This window comes from Plectropomus leopardus, chromosome 24, assembly GCF_026936395.1.
Source record: "Plectropomus leopardus strain MGB_pleo_1.0 chromosome 24, ASM2693639v1, whole genome shotgun sequence".
NCBI classification, from domain to species: domain Eukaryota; kingdom Metazoa; phylum Chordata; class Actinopteri; order Perciformes; family Serranidae; genus Plectropomus; species Plectropomus leopardus.
This window is the reverse complement of record NC_142199.1, coordinates 18,157,883-18,176,786: the sequence shown is the minus strand read 5'-3', so window position 1 is coordinate 18,176,786 and position 18,904 is coordinate 18,157,883. Positions and strand designations below refer to the sequence as shown.

Sequence of the window (18,904 nt, the reverse complement as noted above, 5' to 3'; positions counted from 1 at the left end):
AGGAACTGGCTCCCAATCCACGTCAACTTCTTCATGAAATGATAGCCTATAATGTGAAAATATCATTACATTCATTTACAAAATAAAAGATCAAAAAACTCTTCCAAATTTTATGTATTCTACTTTTTACACCCGCACTCCATCTTCTCACTTGCCCAGACACACTAACCCCCTCCTCCATCCCCAACACTCACACACCTCCCTCAAGAAGTAACACCTCAAGAAGAGCACAGTAAGCCTCACAGGAAAGAGTTTACAAAACAACTAGTCCCCTCACAGGGAAAGGTGATTTACAAAATGTGTGTTCATAACTCAAACTACACTTATTTTGTGTCAAAATATACAGTAGTAGTTACATTATATAAGTAGTAAAATCCTCAGACACACACTAAAGCAAACGGGCAATTCTGAAAACAAACAACCCCCCCACTACAACTCCGTCTGTAGCAAACTATTAGTCTGACTGAGGTGTATTTCTGTCCAAATATACAGTAATATATACCTTATAAAAGCAGTAAGACGTCAAAACGCGGAAAAAACAAATAGTAAACAAAATATTCCCCCTCCCCCATCCCCCCTCGACTACAGGTTCGTTCGGGGGAAAAAAAAAACGACACGGCGATTCACAATTCAAACTAAAGCTTATTTATGTTGAAATATGCAGTAAAACGTACACATGCATAGAAAATAATAAAATACTCACTTGTCAAGGGTTATGTCTTCGCCATCTAAAAATCGCTCCTCTGCCACTGAGTCGTGTGATTTCTCACTGTCCTCAGAATATTCAAGACTCATCTCATCGCTTTGACGCCGACGAGTAACTTGCTCCAACACTTCTTCCAAGGTATATTTGTTTTTGGCCGTGCTTTTAGCCATAACCATTTATAGCTGTGTCAAGACGCTCAAAACAGATGTGCTCTCAAGATGACAGCCAGAGCGCACGAGAGCGCACCAGCTGGGGGCACCGACATCCCGGTGTCAGGCGCCCCATCGAGGGCCGACTGACCGGGAAGCTGTGGATGTACGACTGGGGACAACGGCATCCCGGTGCAGGATGCCCCAGAAAAAGCGAAGGGGTGCAGTTGTTGAGCACACGCGGCCGGGGGCGCTGACATCCCGGTGCCATAAACCCCATCGTGAAATAAATGCTGCAGTTGTTGAGGCTGAGCAGTAGAGGGCACTGGCAGCCCGGTGCTGGAAACCCCGGGGGGATGGGGCTGCTGCGGAAGGCCCGAAAGATCAGGAAAGGGCACCAGCACCCCGGAGCCGGGCGGACCGACGGAGGGGGCTGCTCAAATTGAGGAGGGAGAGCGGTCGAGGGCGCGGGCAACGCTGCGTCGAGAATCCTGGGAGAGGCGAGATGGTGGGGCTGGGGTGAAGCGACCGCCGCAGCCCCCGTGCCCCTCAAAGCGCCCAAGGCAGCTCATCTTTGTCTGCAGGTCACACGGTCCGCAGGTTGCGCATGGGACTCCTGGCCCTTGAACAGAGGGGCCGACGTCACGGCGCACGGCGGGAGCCGCCGCATTGACATCACCCGGAAGAGTGCCGACATTGACTGAGCGGCCACGGCACTCAGATGTCGGAATGTCCAAAAGGTTTGCTTTGTTGTCGGTTCTGTGAAACGGAAGTCCCCGGTCCCTCAGAGCCCATTGAAGGGTGGCCACCGTCCAGTCGAACATCTTCAAAGGCAGATGGCAAGCCGTCGAGCCGGCGGAGTCGGGAGAATGGCGGAAGAACTTCCTCGGCGATGGAGTGGGAGAACCACGGCGTCGCTGGGCTGCACGGGGGCGACCGCGTCCTCTCCTTTCCACCGAAGGAGGCAGACCAGGTGACGCAGAGGAATCATCGGCCAAGCGGTACGCCTGGATGGTGTGCAGAGAAGAGCCGGGTGGAACGTGGACCATGGAGGGAACCGAGGGGCCGGCGGCCGGCTGCACCGCCGAGGTTGGCGGAGAGAAGTTGTCGGCGTCCGACCCCGAGGATGCCAATAACGCCAGATGGAGAAGGTGAGGGCAATCATCACGGTTTTGACCGAACAGTTCGTCATCCGACGGGGACAGAGAGATGGAATCAATGATACGGAACGGGTGGGTGAGTGAATCGCAGTGGACTGAGAGTGGAACGCTACGTGGTGTGTCGGTACGCGCTCGTGCAGAATAATGAGAACGAAAGGGGGAGATCGGGTTAGGAGGATATTGAAGCCGGAAGAGGCGCGGTTGAGGTGAAGTAGAGGTGTGGTCCTGCTCCTGAAACTCTGCTATAAGCTTCACAAAATGCTGCAAAGCCAGGATCAATGCCAACGCTTCCTTCTCGATGACCATGAGTCAAAGCCTACTCATCAGCCAAAGCGGCGGCCTCAGCTGCCATCTGCACCCTGTTCTCACTGATATATATAGCCATATGCTCAGGTGTGGAATTTTTAAACTGCTCCAACACTATCAAATTGTGCAGATCGCCATAGCTGCAAAACTGTACATTGATACCAATGGATATTATCGTCCCAGGAAGGTAGCTAATGATCATGATTCAAACCTTGGTTTCCCATGTATAAAATTCAAAACAACAAACAATTTGAACTGGATTCTTTATTCATAAATAACGTAATGTATGTAAACACACTGCCATAGCTCAGTATCTCATACAACCCTACGTGAAAAAATTCAGATTATCCCTTTTACACAAGCTTTATTAGGATGGATGTTTGGAGTAGAGAATCTTTTAAATCACTCACCTGCATGTGCTCATGTGTGACCGTACCCTAAAATTGATGTATAAGGAGAACAGAATATTACTCCAGAATTTACAGTAAGCTGATCTCCTGATTAGCACATTTCTCTTCTCCTTGCTAGCATCTCCTCCCTAGCTACTGGATCTGCATTTATTTTCAACCTGTGCCTCTCAACCCTGCCTTTATTAGAGGACGTCTTCAAGAAAACAAATGACAAAAATGCATTAATATTATTTATATTTATTGTATTTCAGACAAACATGTAAGCACTGAATGTGTTTTATGTCTGTCAAATTCAAATAATATATTAAATTAGCACTATAGTGAAGTTTGTCATTCAGTGTAATGTATGACATTGTGGCGTAGCAGAGAAGTCGTATGATACTGAATGACGAAACTTTTACTTGACCAGTTAAGATAACAAAAAGTATTCACAAGACAAAGATGTTTTTTTCGTAAACCAAACAAGACCCATATCAGCTTTGGAACTAAACATTTCTTCACATCTCATAAACTATAACGGAAAAAATCCACTTTGATTAACAATAGAAAATTTGTTCCGAGGCTTCGTGAGAAGTGTGCAATATCTTGTGATATTTTGGTAAATTAGAACCTCTGAGACTGTGGCGGAATGTTTCCTCTGTGACATCACACTCACATCAAAGCCAGATGACATCACCATACATTCCGAGTTCCGGAACTTTCAACTGCTTCATTTCAGATGAAAGTTCCGGAACTTTCAGCTGCCTCTGATTGTGATTGGCTCTATATCATAGACTGTATAAAACATATAGATGTTCTACATTTAGCTGTCTGATTTCACTGACTGCCTCGTTCCATCAGTCAGTCTAACATGACCACTCATTTAAAAGTGGTAAAATGTTTCACAAGTTGCTGGTTTCAACTGAACGGCAACCTGATATGGCCAAAACAACAGCAAAATACTGATAAAACTTTGGACAATTTGTCACTGAAAAACATGCACATCAAACAACTGCAGGTTGTGTTCACATTTTTTTAACACCTTTTTAAAAAGAAAACCGTTGAACGTTTAACCTAAATTATTCTTTAGCTTAATGGTGTTCTTTGACCGTTCACCTTTTGACAAAACACGATACTCTGATACAAATGCTGCCAAACACATAATAAAAACAGCATCATCTGGCCTGTTTTTGTCTTCTGTGGTCAGACTCTGTGAGTTTGTCTTTTTCTTGAACACACTTAAAGACAAACTTTCACAGTACTGTGTCCTGTTGGCACAAACTGAACTTTCTGTGAACATTTCTGTAAAGGCATATTTGTCCATCTATACACAGCCTCTTCAGCTCAAACATCTGCTATGCAAATACACACTCCCTACTTTTTTCAGTGCATCCTTGGCATCCACATTACCCTGTTTAGATGCTTCTCTATTTGCATTCCCCAACAATAATCCCATATCCCTCTCTGCTTTAGAAATGTAAAAAATAATATCCGAAACACACGTGCATTAACCACATACTGGATGTCCATGTGTCCAGCATTTTAAAAGTTGTTTGCTGTCTTGATTAATTCATACTTCATCCACTTGTCTTTTTAATACAATATGTGTATTTCTGCTAATACATTAATACTCATTAGGTTGCTTGATATATACAGCTCAAATATATACAGTGCTAAACAAGAAACCAAAAAGAATATTAACAAGAGTCAAAGGTAACCGCAAAAAGGTCAAAAAGACACAGATTAATGAGAAAGCTACACGACAAAACACACCAAGTGTAAGCTGGCTCAGCTGGGAGTGGAGGAGGCAGGAAGGGAAGAGCTACAGGCAGCTCCAGTTTAAAAAGCCCTCTGATTTCAGAGGAGCCAATCCTGCAGCAGCCAGAACCTCAAGAACAGCCAGTGGCAGCACTCCACCTGCAGCTCAACGTCACACAGCATGGATCTATTGTAAATCTGGATACAGCCGTATGAGAGCTGCTAAGTGGCACATGAAGCAGAGAAAACTCTTTTTCCGGGTTTAGAAAAGTGTAAAATACCCAGATCCACTGGCCCATAGAGCATGCGTAGAAGTGACTAATCACAGCGGAACGCGGCCGAGTGTGTCCGAGCACGGACTCCAACTCAAAAAGCTCACTTACATTCGTCGTTTGACTTTACGTTTGACACCGCAGTCGGAAAAAAAATTGAAATCACTGCTGCTCCAGTCGTCTGTCACTCAAAGGACAAGATAAACTCATCTCTTTAAAGAAGTGGGGGAAACAGCACCACCACAATCCCACTTTTGGCCAAAAATATATTGCATCTGTAGTGATAATCGCTACCATAGACAATGAATGGGAAAAGTTAGTGATCACTATATCTGGCTCCTGCACGAAAGGTCCCCGGTTTCGAAACCGGGCGGAAACATATGACACGTTTTGGAACAACTCGTTGTTCAAACTCTACAACATGACCACAGGTCGCTTTCAGCACTTATTAACCGAACATGGAAGACTAATATCTGATTGTGTGTTGACACAGCACTAGACTTAATATCAAGTTTCCGTAGTGTAGTGGTTATCACGTTCGCCTAACACGCGAAAGGTCCCCGGTTCGAGACCGGGCGGAAACAATAAGAGATTTTAGTTATCATGTCTCAAACATCACACGTTTCCTGACACTGAATGACTAGCTGCTGCCGCTGGCGATGATGAAGAGGTCTGTAACTTCCAATGTGTCCCTAAACGTGGCCCTCAGGGGGAGGACAAGTGTGGTGGTGTGCTGTTTGCAGCATATTGCAGAACATGCAAATGTGCTGCTGGTATAAATGTGGTCAGGTGGTCCCACAGCTTTGATATTGAAAGGATTTAAGGTTAGAAACTGCTGTTAACCAACTCTAAGTCCATATATTGTGTTTTCTGACAGACTGAGAAGATGTCACAGTGACACAGTAACAGGAGATGACGTCTTCAGCTTCTCTGAAGGACAAAAGAAGCACATGGACGTCCTCTGCAGGGACAGGGAGTCTCATCCACCACAGGGTTAGGTATTTGAAAGGCGCAGGCTCGTTCTCAATGTCGGTTCACTGTAAGGGAAGGAAAAGTTAGATCTGTGTTGCTGACGAACACTGTGATGGCGAAGCTTTGTGACTTTACCAAAATAATTACAAAGTCCGAGGCATATTTCTTTTTCGACAAAAAGTCAGACAATGACATGCATTGCTACGACTACACAAAACTTTGCCAGAGCTCAAACACAAGTACAACATTTGAGGTACTTGTACTTGAGTCTTTTTCCTTTCATACTACTTATACTTTTGACTCCAACAACTCAACAGCTACAAATGAATATTTTTGTGCACAAATCATATAAAAATGTATATAAAAATGTAAAAGTAGAGCAATAGTGGCGCTCACTACAGTGGCACTCAGGATAATACGTCAGGATAATATACATAATGTCCAATGTCTGCAAAACTAAGGACATGAATGTGGACTTTGCAAAGAAGCAGCAAAAGAACTACACCCCCCTTTGGCTCTGTGGTGTTTGTGGAGAAGCCCTTCGATGGTGGATCGCATTACTTCCGTCAAATGTCTGTGGTCCAGGACTTAAATGAGGCTTCCTGTCCTAACTGGTGAAAAGCGAGTGGTTTGAGGAAAAAAAAATATAGACAGCAGCGCTACCCCCCGTCAGGTTTAAAAAGATGGATTGTGATTGTGTTTTTGTTTTGTTTGTTTTTTTTTTAGAATGATTTTCATTAATGGACAAAATATTATTTGATATAAATTCCAGCTATATTTTCCAAACATGTTTTAAACTACTACTCCTACTGATTTTTTGAAAGCAATTATTTGCTACATAATTGCAATTTCAGTCTTGCCAAAAGGTGTTGCACTGACCGGGACTCGAACCCACGTCTACTCCGGGGAGGGCTATTCCTTACAGACATCTCCTCGTTAGTATAGTGGTGAGTATCCCCGCCTGTCACGCGGGAGACCGGGGTTCAATTCCCCGACGGGGAGAGAAGTTTCCTATTTGAACCTGCTGCATCACCTCGCCTCGTCTGTGTCAGATGGCAAAACACGTATCTGAATCGGCAGGAAACAAACAAGAAACAAGAAACAAGAAACAACCAGGTGCATAATGCAGCTAAATTACAGACAGCAGTAAATCTTCGGCGCGCTTGGCTTTGAAAGGCAGGGGGGAAATAGTCACAAGTGTCGCCAAATATTTTCAAAAGAAAATTTAAAAAAGTCTCTTCTGATGATGAGAGTTTTTTTCCCCAGGTTTTAAAGGGTTAAATAATACTATTAATAATAAAATATTTGAGCATTCATTTTAATATTTTGCTAATGAAAGTTGCTTGACTGCAAACTTGGATATGTTAGTTATATGTTAATTTACAAACATGTTTCTTTTCCTTTCTTGTCCTTTCTTTTCTTTTCTATTTTCTTCTCTTTTTTTTTGTTTATTTCAGGTGATTTTCTTGTAGCCTACTTTTTACCGGCTTCTTGATAATATTTGCGTCATATCTTTTATTATTGATTATTGCATTCTGTCCATGTTCCTTCCCAAAAAATCAAGTAACTTTTTTTCCAGGTTTCAGTATACAGTATTTTAAATAAGAAAACATGACAATTTCAGAAATATTATTATTCGAACATATGTGCTCTTTTTTGTATTATTCGAACACTGACGCGGCCCTTTATTATTTATACAGTCTATGATATAGATCCAATCACAATCAGAAGCAGTTGAAAGTTCCTGCTTTCTCTTCTTTCTGAAGTGGAACAAAATTGTAAAATATATTCTTGAAGCAGAAATGACTTTGAGGTGCTTTCTGATGGTGTTCAACATTTCTGCTGTTTGCTCACATTCTCAACTCAAAGAGGAAATGAAACATTTGAAATGTTCAGCTGAAGAAACTGCTTTAATCTGAATCTCATGTCATCAAAGTGTTATTGTGCTCAGAGCTCCTCAGAGCTCCAAAATCCAGGTCCCAGGTGTGCTGCTGATCAGGAGCTATTGGCTGCAGCTGTGATGTTCTCCCTCAGCTGCTGCCAATCAGCCTGCTGGGAGGCTCTATAGGGAGGCGGGCTTCTCCTGCTCACTTGCTCGTGTGTTTCCAGAGAGTCGACACCTTCATTTAGTTTCCCCTCTATTCACTGACTCCCACTTTACTTTGGTTTGGGGAGCAAATCTTTGCTTTGTCTGTCAGTCAGAGAGAATCAGTGGAGGCTGCTGGGAGCTTTATTTATATGCGATGAGGTTCTATCTGCCGCCTCTTGTGCAGCTCACGACGTTCTTGTAGAACTCTGCAGAATCCTGCACAGACTCTGAGGAGGGAAACTCGGTCTCATTTCAGGATAGTTGAAATAATTTCAGAGAATGAATCTCAGCAGTGACAGGTGAAGGATTTTGGAGCTCTTGAAACAATAGTTGGCAATTCACTCACGTTTGTACAATAAAGTAAAGCAAACCAAAAATACACAATATATCCTAACAATTACTAAATACAAGTGTGTGAGTGTGAACACATCAACAGGCTGAGGTGAACTAACAGATCACAGATACATGGAGATTCTCAGAATAAAAACATCATTTGAGTGTAGCTTCTGCTTTGTAAGCTAAACTCAGCTGGAACATATTTTGTGGCTAAAGATACAAACTGACAGTCCAGGAAAAAAGCCCAATTTAACAAGGACACACACTTACCGTCAGACGAAGTGCGGCCTAGCAGATCTCTGGTCATGTGATCCGGTACTGTAAAAACTTTGTCTTTGTATGTTTGTCCACAACCTTTTCTAAACACTCCACGCAATCTGGATATGAAGGAACTACTTTAACTTTTAAAGGTCGATTAGCTGAAATACTGTTTTAGACCGTTTGAAATCCCGTCAGCAGTAAGTTTTAGGAAACAAACCGCTGCTCCCCACGCAGCCGACATTCATGGTGGAAAATACAACGTATTTATATACAGACTATCAAGTCGTGAGTGACAGTTATGAGCTTCTCCTGCTCTGTATAAATGTGTCGGACGAGGTGCGACACATGCTCGCTCAGACTTACGACAAACCGTACTACACATCGCTCTCCAAATCAGCCATTGACGATATTGAGATCGCGTTAAAAACGATCAAACTGGTACAAACCCTTTATGTTCGGCAAAGTGATGTGAAACTACACATCAGACCTGTGATTATTATTTGTAAAGGAAAATGATGAACACTCCATACAAGCACGATGAGAGCAGATATATGTCGTACTATATGAACCAGGCAGGAGGAGGAGTACCAGGGTTTATTGGAACAAGTACACAGTATGGTAACGGGTTAGGAGGCATATTTCAGTTTATTTAGGATGGCTGTACCGCTGTTAAAGAGGATTCAGACTTTACTTTGCATTATGGGGGATGTGGTGTCAAATATTGTGAGAAATACTGTGATGGGAAAGCAGGAAGGAAAAGGTCTGATACGGTCTACTCAGAGGCTGAGGAAAATACCACCCTGTGGTCATACATGTAACCCCCGTACCTTCAAAAAACGTAAGCGGCTGCTAAAACCTGAAAAAAAAAAAAGAAGTCACCCGTCAAATGAAGCAGACCACCTGCTCCACGCTCCAGGTTCTTGTCAAAAGACATTGGACATTTATTTTGGCTAAATATAACAGTAGCTGTGAAATTATTAAATGCACTCTATGATGATATTTTGGGTGTTGATAAGAGTCTCATGTGTATATTGATAGGGAGGTTGCCAAAGGCATGAACACGGCATCGGCACAACCAGGACCAAGACCACGAGCAGGGGGTTCAGTATCAGTACACCCCCCACCCCCACTTCACGTTTCAAATGAGTACTCCCCGCTCAGCGACACACCGGCTGAGGACGCAACCCTGGTCATTGGTAGCTCTGTTTTGCAAAACGTGAAGTTAGTGACACCAGCGGCCATAGTCAAATGCATCCCTGGGGCCAGAGCGGGCGACGTCGAGTCATATTAAAGCTGCTGGCTAAGGCGAAACGTAGATATTTATTCGATTCTTTATTCTTGTTTTAGTTGATTTGCTAAGAGTCCACTGGATTTGTTGCTGTGTTCAAACTTCTCCAGGCGTAATCTCTGTAGCTGAAATTGTGTTTTTCTGTCAAGTAATTCATTTAGTTTTCAGTTTTAATTTTCTTGAATTCACTTAACAAATGTTTATCTTGGGAGGCGGCATGAGCTGTCTCCAAAGCTTTAATTTGCTGTTCTAATGCTATTTCAAGAGCTTTCTCCTTTTTCTTCTTGTATGCAGAGTAAGAAATTATTTTACCTCGCATGACTGCTTTTGCCGCCTCCCAAAGAACACATGAGGAGATGTCAGGCAGGTCATTTGTTTCAGAGAATATTGTTCACTCTTTTTTTTTAAAGAATTTAATAAAGTCTGGGTCCTTAAGCAATGATGTATTAAATTTCCAATGTCTAGATGGTGGTGTGGCTGTTTTCTTAGTGATTGTCAGTGACTGGAGCGTGGTCGCTGATGGTGATAGGGTGAATCTGTGTGTCAGAGATGCCCATCATAATTGAGTTACTTGTTAAAAAGTAGTCTAAACGGGAATAAGAGTGGTGGACTGGTGAGAAGAAGGTGTATTCTTTGAGCGTGGGGTGACAACAGCGCCAAGCATCGCAGAGACCACAATCACTCATGTATTGTTTTATTATATCACTTGATTGCCAGTGGCGATAACTACCTGCTCTGCTAAGTCTGTCAAATTCTGGATTGAGCACCAAGTTGAAGTCCCCTCCCACTATAAGTGTTGTGTCTGAGTGTGCCAAAAGTGCAGTGAAAAAGCTGTGGAAGAAGGAGGGGTCATCAACATTTGGACCATATGTATTGGCAATGCATAACTCAGTATTATGGGTCGATATATTGATTACTATAAATCTTCCTTCTGGGTCTGTGATAGTGTTATTGCAAGTGAAATTATTTTTTTTTACTAATTAAAATAGCTATGCCTCTTTGCTTGGTATTATAGCTAGCTAAGTATGTTTGAGAAAACTGTGATCAACTAAGTTTATGATGTCCTACTTTGAATGTGTGAGTCTCCTGCAGTAGAACAATGTCTGCTTGAAGGTTATTAAGGCGTTCAAAAATGTTGAGTCTTTTTTTTCATGTGATCCAACTCCACGCACATTCCAAGTGACAAACCGTAATGTGTTCATATCTAAACTAACTTATTGAGTATAAATTGTAATTGTGATTTGTATTTTTTTCACTGTGATTTTAGTTAATAAAGGCCCAAAAGGAAATTAGTGGAGGAATTTCTTCTGTAACAATGTTCTGTATTACCTTACTCAGAGACTACCTTTTATGTGCGGGAGAAGACGTGCATTCAGTAGAGCCAAGGAGTGACTTCTGGATCACGGAACAGCTGTCCATTAACGTAGAGTTTGTCCACAGTGATGATAGCCCGGGATCCTCCGTCGCTAAATTTTTTTCTGATTGGGAACAGGCATCGGCGGCGCTCCATAATTTCCTTGGGGAATTGATCGTTCACGCTGAAGTCCGTTCCTCTCAGCTCCCTGCCTCGGCTCTTCATCAGCTCCTTTTGCTTGAAGTGCTCAAACTTCGCAACAATGGGTCTCGGGCGCCAGCCATCCGGTCTCTTCCCTTCAAGGCCATGGATCCGATGGAAGGCTATGTTCTTCACAGCGTCCGTTGGAAGTTTCAGTTGTTTCTGGAGAAACTCCTTGATGGACGCTTCGGGATCTTCCTCTGCCCGCTCTGGGATCCCGGAGAAAACCAGGTTGTCTCGCATGCTGCGCACCTGAATATCGAGGATAGACTCCTGCTGTCGCTGGCTAAATTCCAGAGACTCACGTAGTGCCTGAAACTCTCTGTGGAGGACTTCCACCAGAGCCAGGCGGGCGTCAAAGCTGCTTAGCTTTCTATCTATTGAGTCTAGGATGTCTCAGTAGTCTCTTTCGGGCGATGAAGCGGCACTTGGAGACTTCTCCGAGCGGCTTCTCTTTGAGGAAGAAGTCGACGTGTCGGTTGCCTTCCTCATGACGAGTCTGTAATAGCACTCGTCGACGTAATCCTGCAGGCTTTCCATGGTCTCTTCGTCCAGGATTTATCAGACAGATTTATTGCAGAAAGGGGAAAACGTGTAACAGTAAGTTTAACTGAATTATTGGGCTTGTATAAGCTGGCGTTTGGGGTTGAGCTGAGCTGTTTACATTCAGAAGGCGCCGCCATGTTGAATCACCCACAAATCTTGCAACGTCTCACGCTAGCATCCCTCCGTCTCCGACAAGGCCTATAATATTGCTTTTAAGAGTTGCTTTGCACAGTTCACCACATGGTTGTGGCTTCTTTTCCAAGTCCTTAAATGTTACTTCTGCAGTCTTCTGTAGATGTTTATGAAGATGTCGCACATCCTTTGTGAAAGGCTGAGTGGAGTTTGTTAAAGTGCCGCTCATTCAAGGTGGTTTAAGGTGCTCACATGTGTGTGAAACAAGTTCTGCCCACTTTGTGGTATACCGGGTTTTGAAAGTCTGGCTTGACTTTATCAGCTCACTGTCTTCTGCTATTATTGTCTGCAGTGTATAACGTCACTTCTTTTCTGCAGTGAGTGACCCAACTTAAGTGCAAGGCTTGGAGTTTTGTAGCAGTGCTTTTCTTCATCAAACCCAGACACCTTCTTGACTGCTTGAATAACCACATGAAAATCTGCAGGTCTTACAGCATCCTCATGAGTTTTTATTGAAATTATCGGAGTCTTCCATCTTCTCTGAGTTTCCGTTAAATGTAGTCATATTTGGTGAGATCCTTTCCATGTTTGTTAAAAAGTGACTGGGCCAGCTGAAGAATGCAGGAGTCACTGCGCACGGTAGCCGTTATCTCATCATCTTTCACCACAGTGAACAGCTTCCGAACACCCTGGGATATCTGTTGACACATGACCGACTCAGACATAGTGGCCAAAGACAACAGCTTAACTCTTGCAATACCTGAGTTGGCTTCTACTGGTTTTGAAGAGCATTTTCGAACATGTCCATAGCTGTGAGGACCGGCCCCTGTTGCTAGGCAGATTTGACGACATAGCCTTTTTTTGATTGGCTACTCTAAAAGTAACTTTAAAAGCAAATAATAGACACTGTATTGCTAGCATTTTGCAGACTCAACTCAGCAATATACAGTGCTGTTAAATTGAGCTGTTGGTGTTTATTTCTTTAGTTTAAAATCAGTATTAAATTATATATATATTCAGAGTGATGTACTGTCCTAGCTGTCGCCTTTTCTTCAGAACTCCAAGGCCTACGATGGCATTTCTTTTGGGAGAGAAATGGTGGATCCGTACCTGAAACACAAATTAGACAAGGTACTAGCATCCTCACTGCTGAAAATCATGCAGTCCTGCATATGGGACTGATGGCTTTATTTTTCTACTTTGAATTTATGCTCATGGAGATTATGAAGACACACTGTCACAGAACTGCTGAGAAACTACTGAAATATTTTTGTGACAGTATTATTATCATTATTATTAAAATGGATAATGCCGTTTTTATCCCTGACAAACACCATAGTCCCATTTAGCAACCACCTTTTAAAGATGAGTAAAAAGTTTTTGAAAGTTCAAAAATAGGGTTTAAAGCGTAGATATTTTTGTTGCAGAACAAAACGTCTTAATATCTTTTGGTCTGTGTTTACTACTGACCTTATTTAAGGCAGTTTAGTGACAACCAATTCAAACAACCCATAGACTTAAAGAGAAGGGAACAGTTCGTGCTAAAAGGCTAACGGGCTTCCGTGTTTTAGGACTCATTATTTCACAACTCTATTCAGGAGAGAGATGGAGCCAGCCACGCTTTTTGCCACACACACTGCAGGGAGACAAACACAACTAACGACATGTTTTTCTATTTATAATCAACTGGAGTGCTGCTCTCATTTTCTTGGATTTTAAAACAATATATATTTTTAGTAAAACAAAGCAACCATTTGGTGTGGAGAAGAAGCATTTCCGTCTGTTATTTTGAAACTGTCAAGATCTTAAACTTTACTAAGTGATGTGGATTGTTGTTTCCTTTAAATTATAAAGATAATAAGTACAGATATTCCTGTTGTGTTTATTCAAAAATGTAGCTGGATAGTAAATTGAAAAGTACAAGTTTATTCTGTAGTCCAAAGAAAACAATAAGAAAGAGCAGATCCGAGATGGATTCAGTAGGAAATGCATTGGGAGAGGAAAAAAAGATGAGCTGCTATAGCTTGTTTTCAGTCATGTGATGCCAATAACACGTAAAAAGTCAGATGCAGGTCAGGAAGTGAAGAACAGCAGTTTGGAATCTTTTCGAAACTGCAGCTGCTTCTTTGCTGTTGAAAGTTCCGGAACTCGGAATGTATGGTGATGTCATCTGTCTTTGATGTGAGTGTGATGTCACAGAGGAAACATTCCGCCACAGTCTCAGAGGTTCTAGCTGACCTAAATATCACAAGATATCGCACACTTCTCACGAAGCCTCGTAACAAATGTTCTGTTGTTAATCAAATTGGATTTTTCTGGATTTTTCATTGTTTAAACTCACTGAACTAATTTGAGGCCAAAAAGTTCGGCTAACAAAATGAGGGTTTCCAATTCCAGTTTAAGTGTGTTCATGTAAATATGTGCTAAATAAATTTTTGTCATCACAAATCCATTAACTTCATTAGCTAACCTGCTATCATTTTCAATCAGTGTTTTATCTAAATTCTCAGTCTGGCGCTGGCGGCAGAGTGTTTTTACAAAATATAAGTAATGGCAGTGCGCTCTTGACAAAGGTGACCCGAGCGTGGACTATACCAAATACTGTAAGGAGATCATGTGATAAGTGATAATTAATATTAATATCACGTCTACTTCCATTTGAAACAACTTCTGGCAAAGCCTCGATCTTTGGAGCCTGCTGCTTCCAGCAGAAGGAGCCTGGATGAAGACAACAAAAGTGCACATTGTCTTGACTTTGATTCCATTGTGTAAAATAAATATATACCTCTAATGAATCATGAATCAATTGTGTATATGCGGAAACAGATTAATATGAATAAACATATGTTTGATTAAAACTTCCTGTAGTTCACACATGAAAAAACATGATTTAAATTTAAGTTGCCTTCATGAAAACTGTTCATTTGAAAGAAATCAAACTACTAAACACATCTGAGCAATAGTGTTATTATGACTTGTTAATTTGAGTTGGAAAAACCACATTTATTTTTGGCTTGTATTTAAGTGTGTACTTTTTCCTGCTGTTTTTGGAACATGTGATATTGAAGTTTTAGTAGTTTCAGTATTTGTTTATTGAGACTGGAATATAGGTTTTGTATGGGCCTCTTTTTTTTCCTTCATTGCAGTCAGCCGTAAGGCTCGTTTGCTTTGTCTTGGTTTTTTTTTTTTTTGTTTATTTTGCTTTGCTTGTTTTACATGTTTGAAATACAGATTATTTAATTCCATTTACAAAACAACAGATAAGTTGCTTATTATCATTAAAACCAGAAATCATGATCCAAACAGTAAAAACTGGAGACCAACTTTGATTGTTTCTGTTTCAGCTTTATTATAGAGACAATTGATTACTGGCTGATATAGATATAGAGTATAATAACAATCACATAAAAATAATGTCATGAAAGATAACTCAAACTCCTTCAAATGAAATAAAAGAAATCACTTCATCATCATGATTTCAAATCAAATAGATCAGTTCAATACAGATAAAGTCAGTCACATGATCCAAAAGAAAAGCTGAGGTGAGAGCAGCGTTCACAGGTGAAGAACTGAAATGTTAAAGATGATGAACAACAGTGTGAGAGAGCAGAGCGCCCCCTGCTGTGTGTCAGGCTGCAGCCCAAACCTCTGATCCCTGAAGCCACACGGACCCACAACGGCAGAAAGAAAATACACACACAATATGTACAATATATACAGATATATCTGCACGCTGTCAGGTCAAAGGTCGACTTCTGACCTGAGAAACTTTGTCTCTCACTATTCTTATTTTTCTCTCTGTCTCTAAACATCAAGGTATAACATTTAAAATAAAACAAAAAGTATCATCCAGAAAAATTTCAGATTGAAGCTTCAGCTGATTGTACTACTTAATATATTCTCACGAGGAACTCATTTTCTACTAAACATAACTATTAACAAAAGAAAGTGTAAAAACAAACACAAAATTCATAAGTTTTCTGAAATTTCATTCAAATTAATTCATATTCCAGCTCTATATTTATTAACCACATTTTTAAACATTTTTTAAAAAAAATAAATTTTCATTATGAACCAAACTTTACACATTTTAATTCACTGTGACAACCGTTCCACCTGTGAGCCCTGTGACAGACACACATGTGCTTTGTATGTTTTTTTTCCAGTTTTGTCCTGATATTTGATTTTCATGCACTTGCTCTATTTTTAGCATCGTGAAACATCATTCTTATGTAGTCACTGATTTGCTGGTTTTTGAAGATGAAAAACTGTGTTTTAGGTCATTTCAGTGATAGCTGGTCCTGGTCCTCCGGTTCACAGCGACCACGATGACACAGAGCGTCAGCAGCAGAAGGCTGAGCACTGACCATCTCACTTTGTAGAAGGTGGAGTGAACCCCAAACGGATCTTTGTACTGTAACACTGTTTTGCTTGATGACCAACATTGAAAAGGTTCACCCCAAACTGCACACCAATACTCTCCTGTGTCTCTCAGTGAGACATTAGAGATAACCAAAGTACCACCATCACTGTTGCGTCCTCCGCTCATGCCCCAAAAATGCCATTCATAAACAACTCTGCCTTCTGTTCGGTTCGACTTGATGAACCAAACGGACCACCGCCCCCTTTCCTGATCTTTGCATCTCAGAGTGACGTTTTCTCCCTCTGAGAAGAGCTCTACATCAGGAGGACCAAAGTTAGGACACACCAGGAGATAGTACTTTTTCTCACTGACAGGAGTTTTACAGACGTACTCACCTGAGTGGTTTAACGTCAGTGATGAAACCACCAGAGAGTAGTTTTGGTCCACAGTCTGGTTTGGTTGTGCTCTGGTTTTTCTAAACCAGCGTGGGGGCTGGTCATCACTGAAATCAGTGAGAGCGCACGGTAACACGGCCGTCTCTCCCACTGAGCGATAGAGTGCTTCTATGCCCAGCTTTAACACTACAGAGTCACTGCTGACACACTGCTGCTGCTCCATCAGCAGACAGCTGAACTCTGTCTTGGCTGTTGTTGTGAAATTAAACACGTGAAGAGCTGATGTGTTTTTATTCAGTTGGTATCTTCCTCCAACATCGTCCATCACTGATGTCTCATTGTCCCCAAAAACTCTGCTCCATATTTCCTGTTTAAATCCAATGTCACGTTTGAGCCACAGGACGTTCAGATTGTCAGCCGCTCCCTCACATGGCAGAACCAGTGTTTTTCTAGTCACTCCATAATCTCTTCCTTGAACCACTCTACTGCAGACGATGACAGAGCTGTTCTTGTCATGTGTGACTCTGCCGTCGGTCCAACACTCCTCTCGGTACGGGCCGGAGTCTGAGTGGGTCAGGCTGTGGATCTTGTAAGAAGAGATATTGTTTGTGCTGATGACTGAGAGTCGTTGTTTCAGGTCTTCAGGTGCTGTGGAGTTGTGGGACCAGAGGTCAGAGGTGTTCCACAGGACGAGCTTCTCCTCACCAACAGACCTGGAGATCAGGCAGGAGTCGGCCTCCTCGGGGAGCTCGAAGGTGTAAGAGTCCCGTTCCTTCTTGATGCTGATGAGTTCTTGTGCATGAATGTTGTTGATGAGAGCAAACAGCAGGAACCAGAGCTCTGTGACTGCAGCCATTCTGCTCCGAGGTCTCCGTCTGAGAGTCCGTCAAACACTGACAGATCATGAACTCTGTGTCAACCCTCTTCATCAGCTTCTCTCTGCGGTCCCAACAACGTGACGTCTTTATCTCTTCATTGGCCGAAACTTTGACGCATCCGGCTCTCTATCAAGTCATCTGTCCTCTGAACGTGTCTAAAACCACTGAGGCTGTCGTGTCTTCAAACACACAAAATATATGATAATCATGATACATTTGTAATGATCAGAATTACATAAATATCTATAACTAAATAATTTTCAAGCGCTTTCTTTTAGGTCATTTTCAGTTTGGTTGTTTCATTGTTGTTATTTTTCTTTTTTTTTTTTTTTACTTTGCAGGGGTTGTTTTTGCTTGTTTCTTTTTCTGTTGTGTTTTTGTTCTAAGTTTCTGTTAATGTGTCTGTACTTTACAACTTTACAAATTCCCTGCTAATAAATGGGACATTTCTTCTTAAGCTGCACACTATTTTTTTCAGGAAGAGAGGCTGAGGAGGGATCCCTCGTACGGGACAGGCAGACGTGCAATAGATTTTGTAAATAACAATTAAATATTAGTAATGACATAAAGGAAAGATAGAGAGAGAGGAAGAGAGAAAGGAATAGAGAGGGGAAGAGATGCATCGCAGTAACGGTAAAAATAACATATGACAATAGTGATATACATAAAATAAATACAATTTGTGATAGCATGTGATGTTACATGCAAATACCCTAAGCACTGATAACAGTCGTGTATCTTAATAGTGGAGGAATGACTCATAATCATGGCAGTAGAAGGTGGTGTCAAGCAGGATCACAGCATCGGTGCAACTGTGACCCACGACACAAGCGCAGCCACAGACAGGACCACAGCAACAGCACAACCAAAATCACAATCCAGTCTGACCTGGAGGTACAGCATCAGTGCAGCTACAACACGAGCACAGCCAAAGGCAGGATCACAGCCATCACCACGATCCAGGCACAGCCAAGATAACAGCCGAGATCTGGGAAAACTACAAAACAAGGGAGCACAAACGCTCCAGAGAAGAAGCAGAGTCACGAGTAACGCAGTAATAAGACATGAGCGTTTGCAGATGGAAGGAACGGGAGAAGGAAAAAGGAGCTCAGTGTATCATAGAAAGTCCCCCAGCAGACTAAACCTTTGTCAGCCTAACTAGGGGCTGGTCTAAGGCAAGCCTGAGCCAGCCCTAATCATAAGCTTTATCAAAGAGGAAGGTCTTTAGTCTACCCTTAAAACTGGAAATGTGTCTGCCTCCTTGACTGCAACTGGAAGATGGTTCCATAAAAAAGGAGTGTGATAGCTGAAGTCTCTGGCTCTCATTCTACTTTTGGAGACTTTAGGAA

The 18,904-nt window shown here is 42.0% G+C and overlaps 1 protein-coding gene and 2 non-coding genes across 3 annotated transcripts; 2 read left to right on the top strand and 1 right to left on the bottom strand.

The window, feature by feature from the left end:
- Positions 1–5,251: 5,251 nt before the first annotated feature.
- trnav-aac (transfer RNA valine (anticodon AAC)) lies at positions 5,252–5,324 on the top strand. Its single transcript has one exon. It is a non-coding gene; the product is annotated as a tRNA-Val (tRNA).
- Positions 5,325–6,642: 1,318 nt separating this feature from the next.
- On the top strand, positions 6,643–6,714 carry trnad-guc (transfer RNA aspartic acid (anticodon GUC)). Its single transcript has one exon. It is a non-coding gene; the product is annotated as a tRNA-Asp (tRNA).
- Positions 6,715–15,136: 8,422 nt separating this feature from the next.
- LOC148185537 (uncharacterized) lies at positions 15,137–17,559 on the bottom strand. Its single transcript, XM_088074378.1, has 2 exons — positions 16,678–17,559; positions 15,137–16,596 (listed from the first exon to the last, which is right to left on the bottom strand). The coding sequence occupies exons 1-2, from the start codon at positions 17,531–17,533 to the stop codon at positions 16,205–16,207; spliced, it is 1,248 nt and encodes a 415-aa protein (XP_087930504.1). The 5' UTR covers positions 17,534–17,559; the 3' UTR covers positions 15,137–16,204.
- Positions 17,560–18,904: the final 1,345 nt, after the last annotated feature.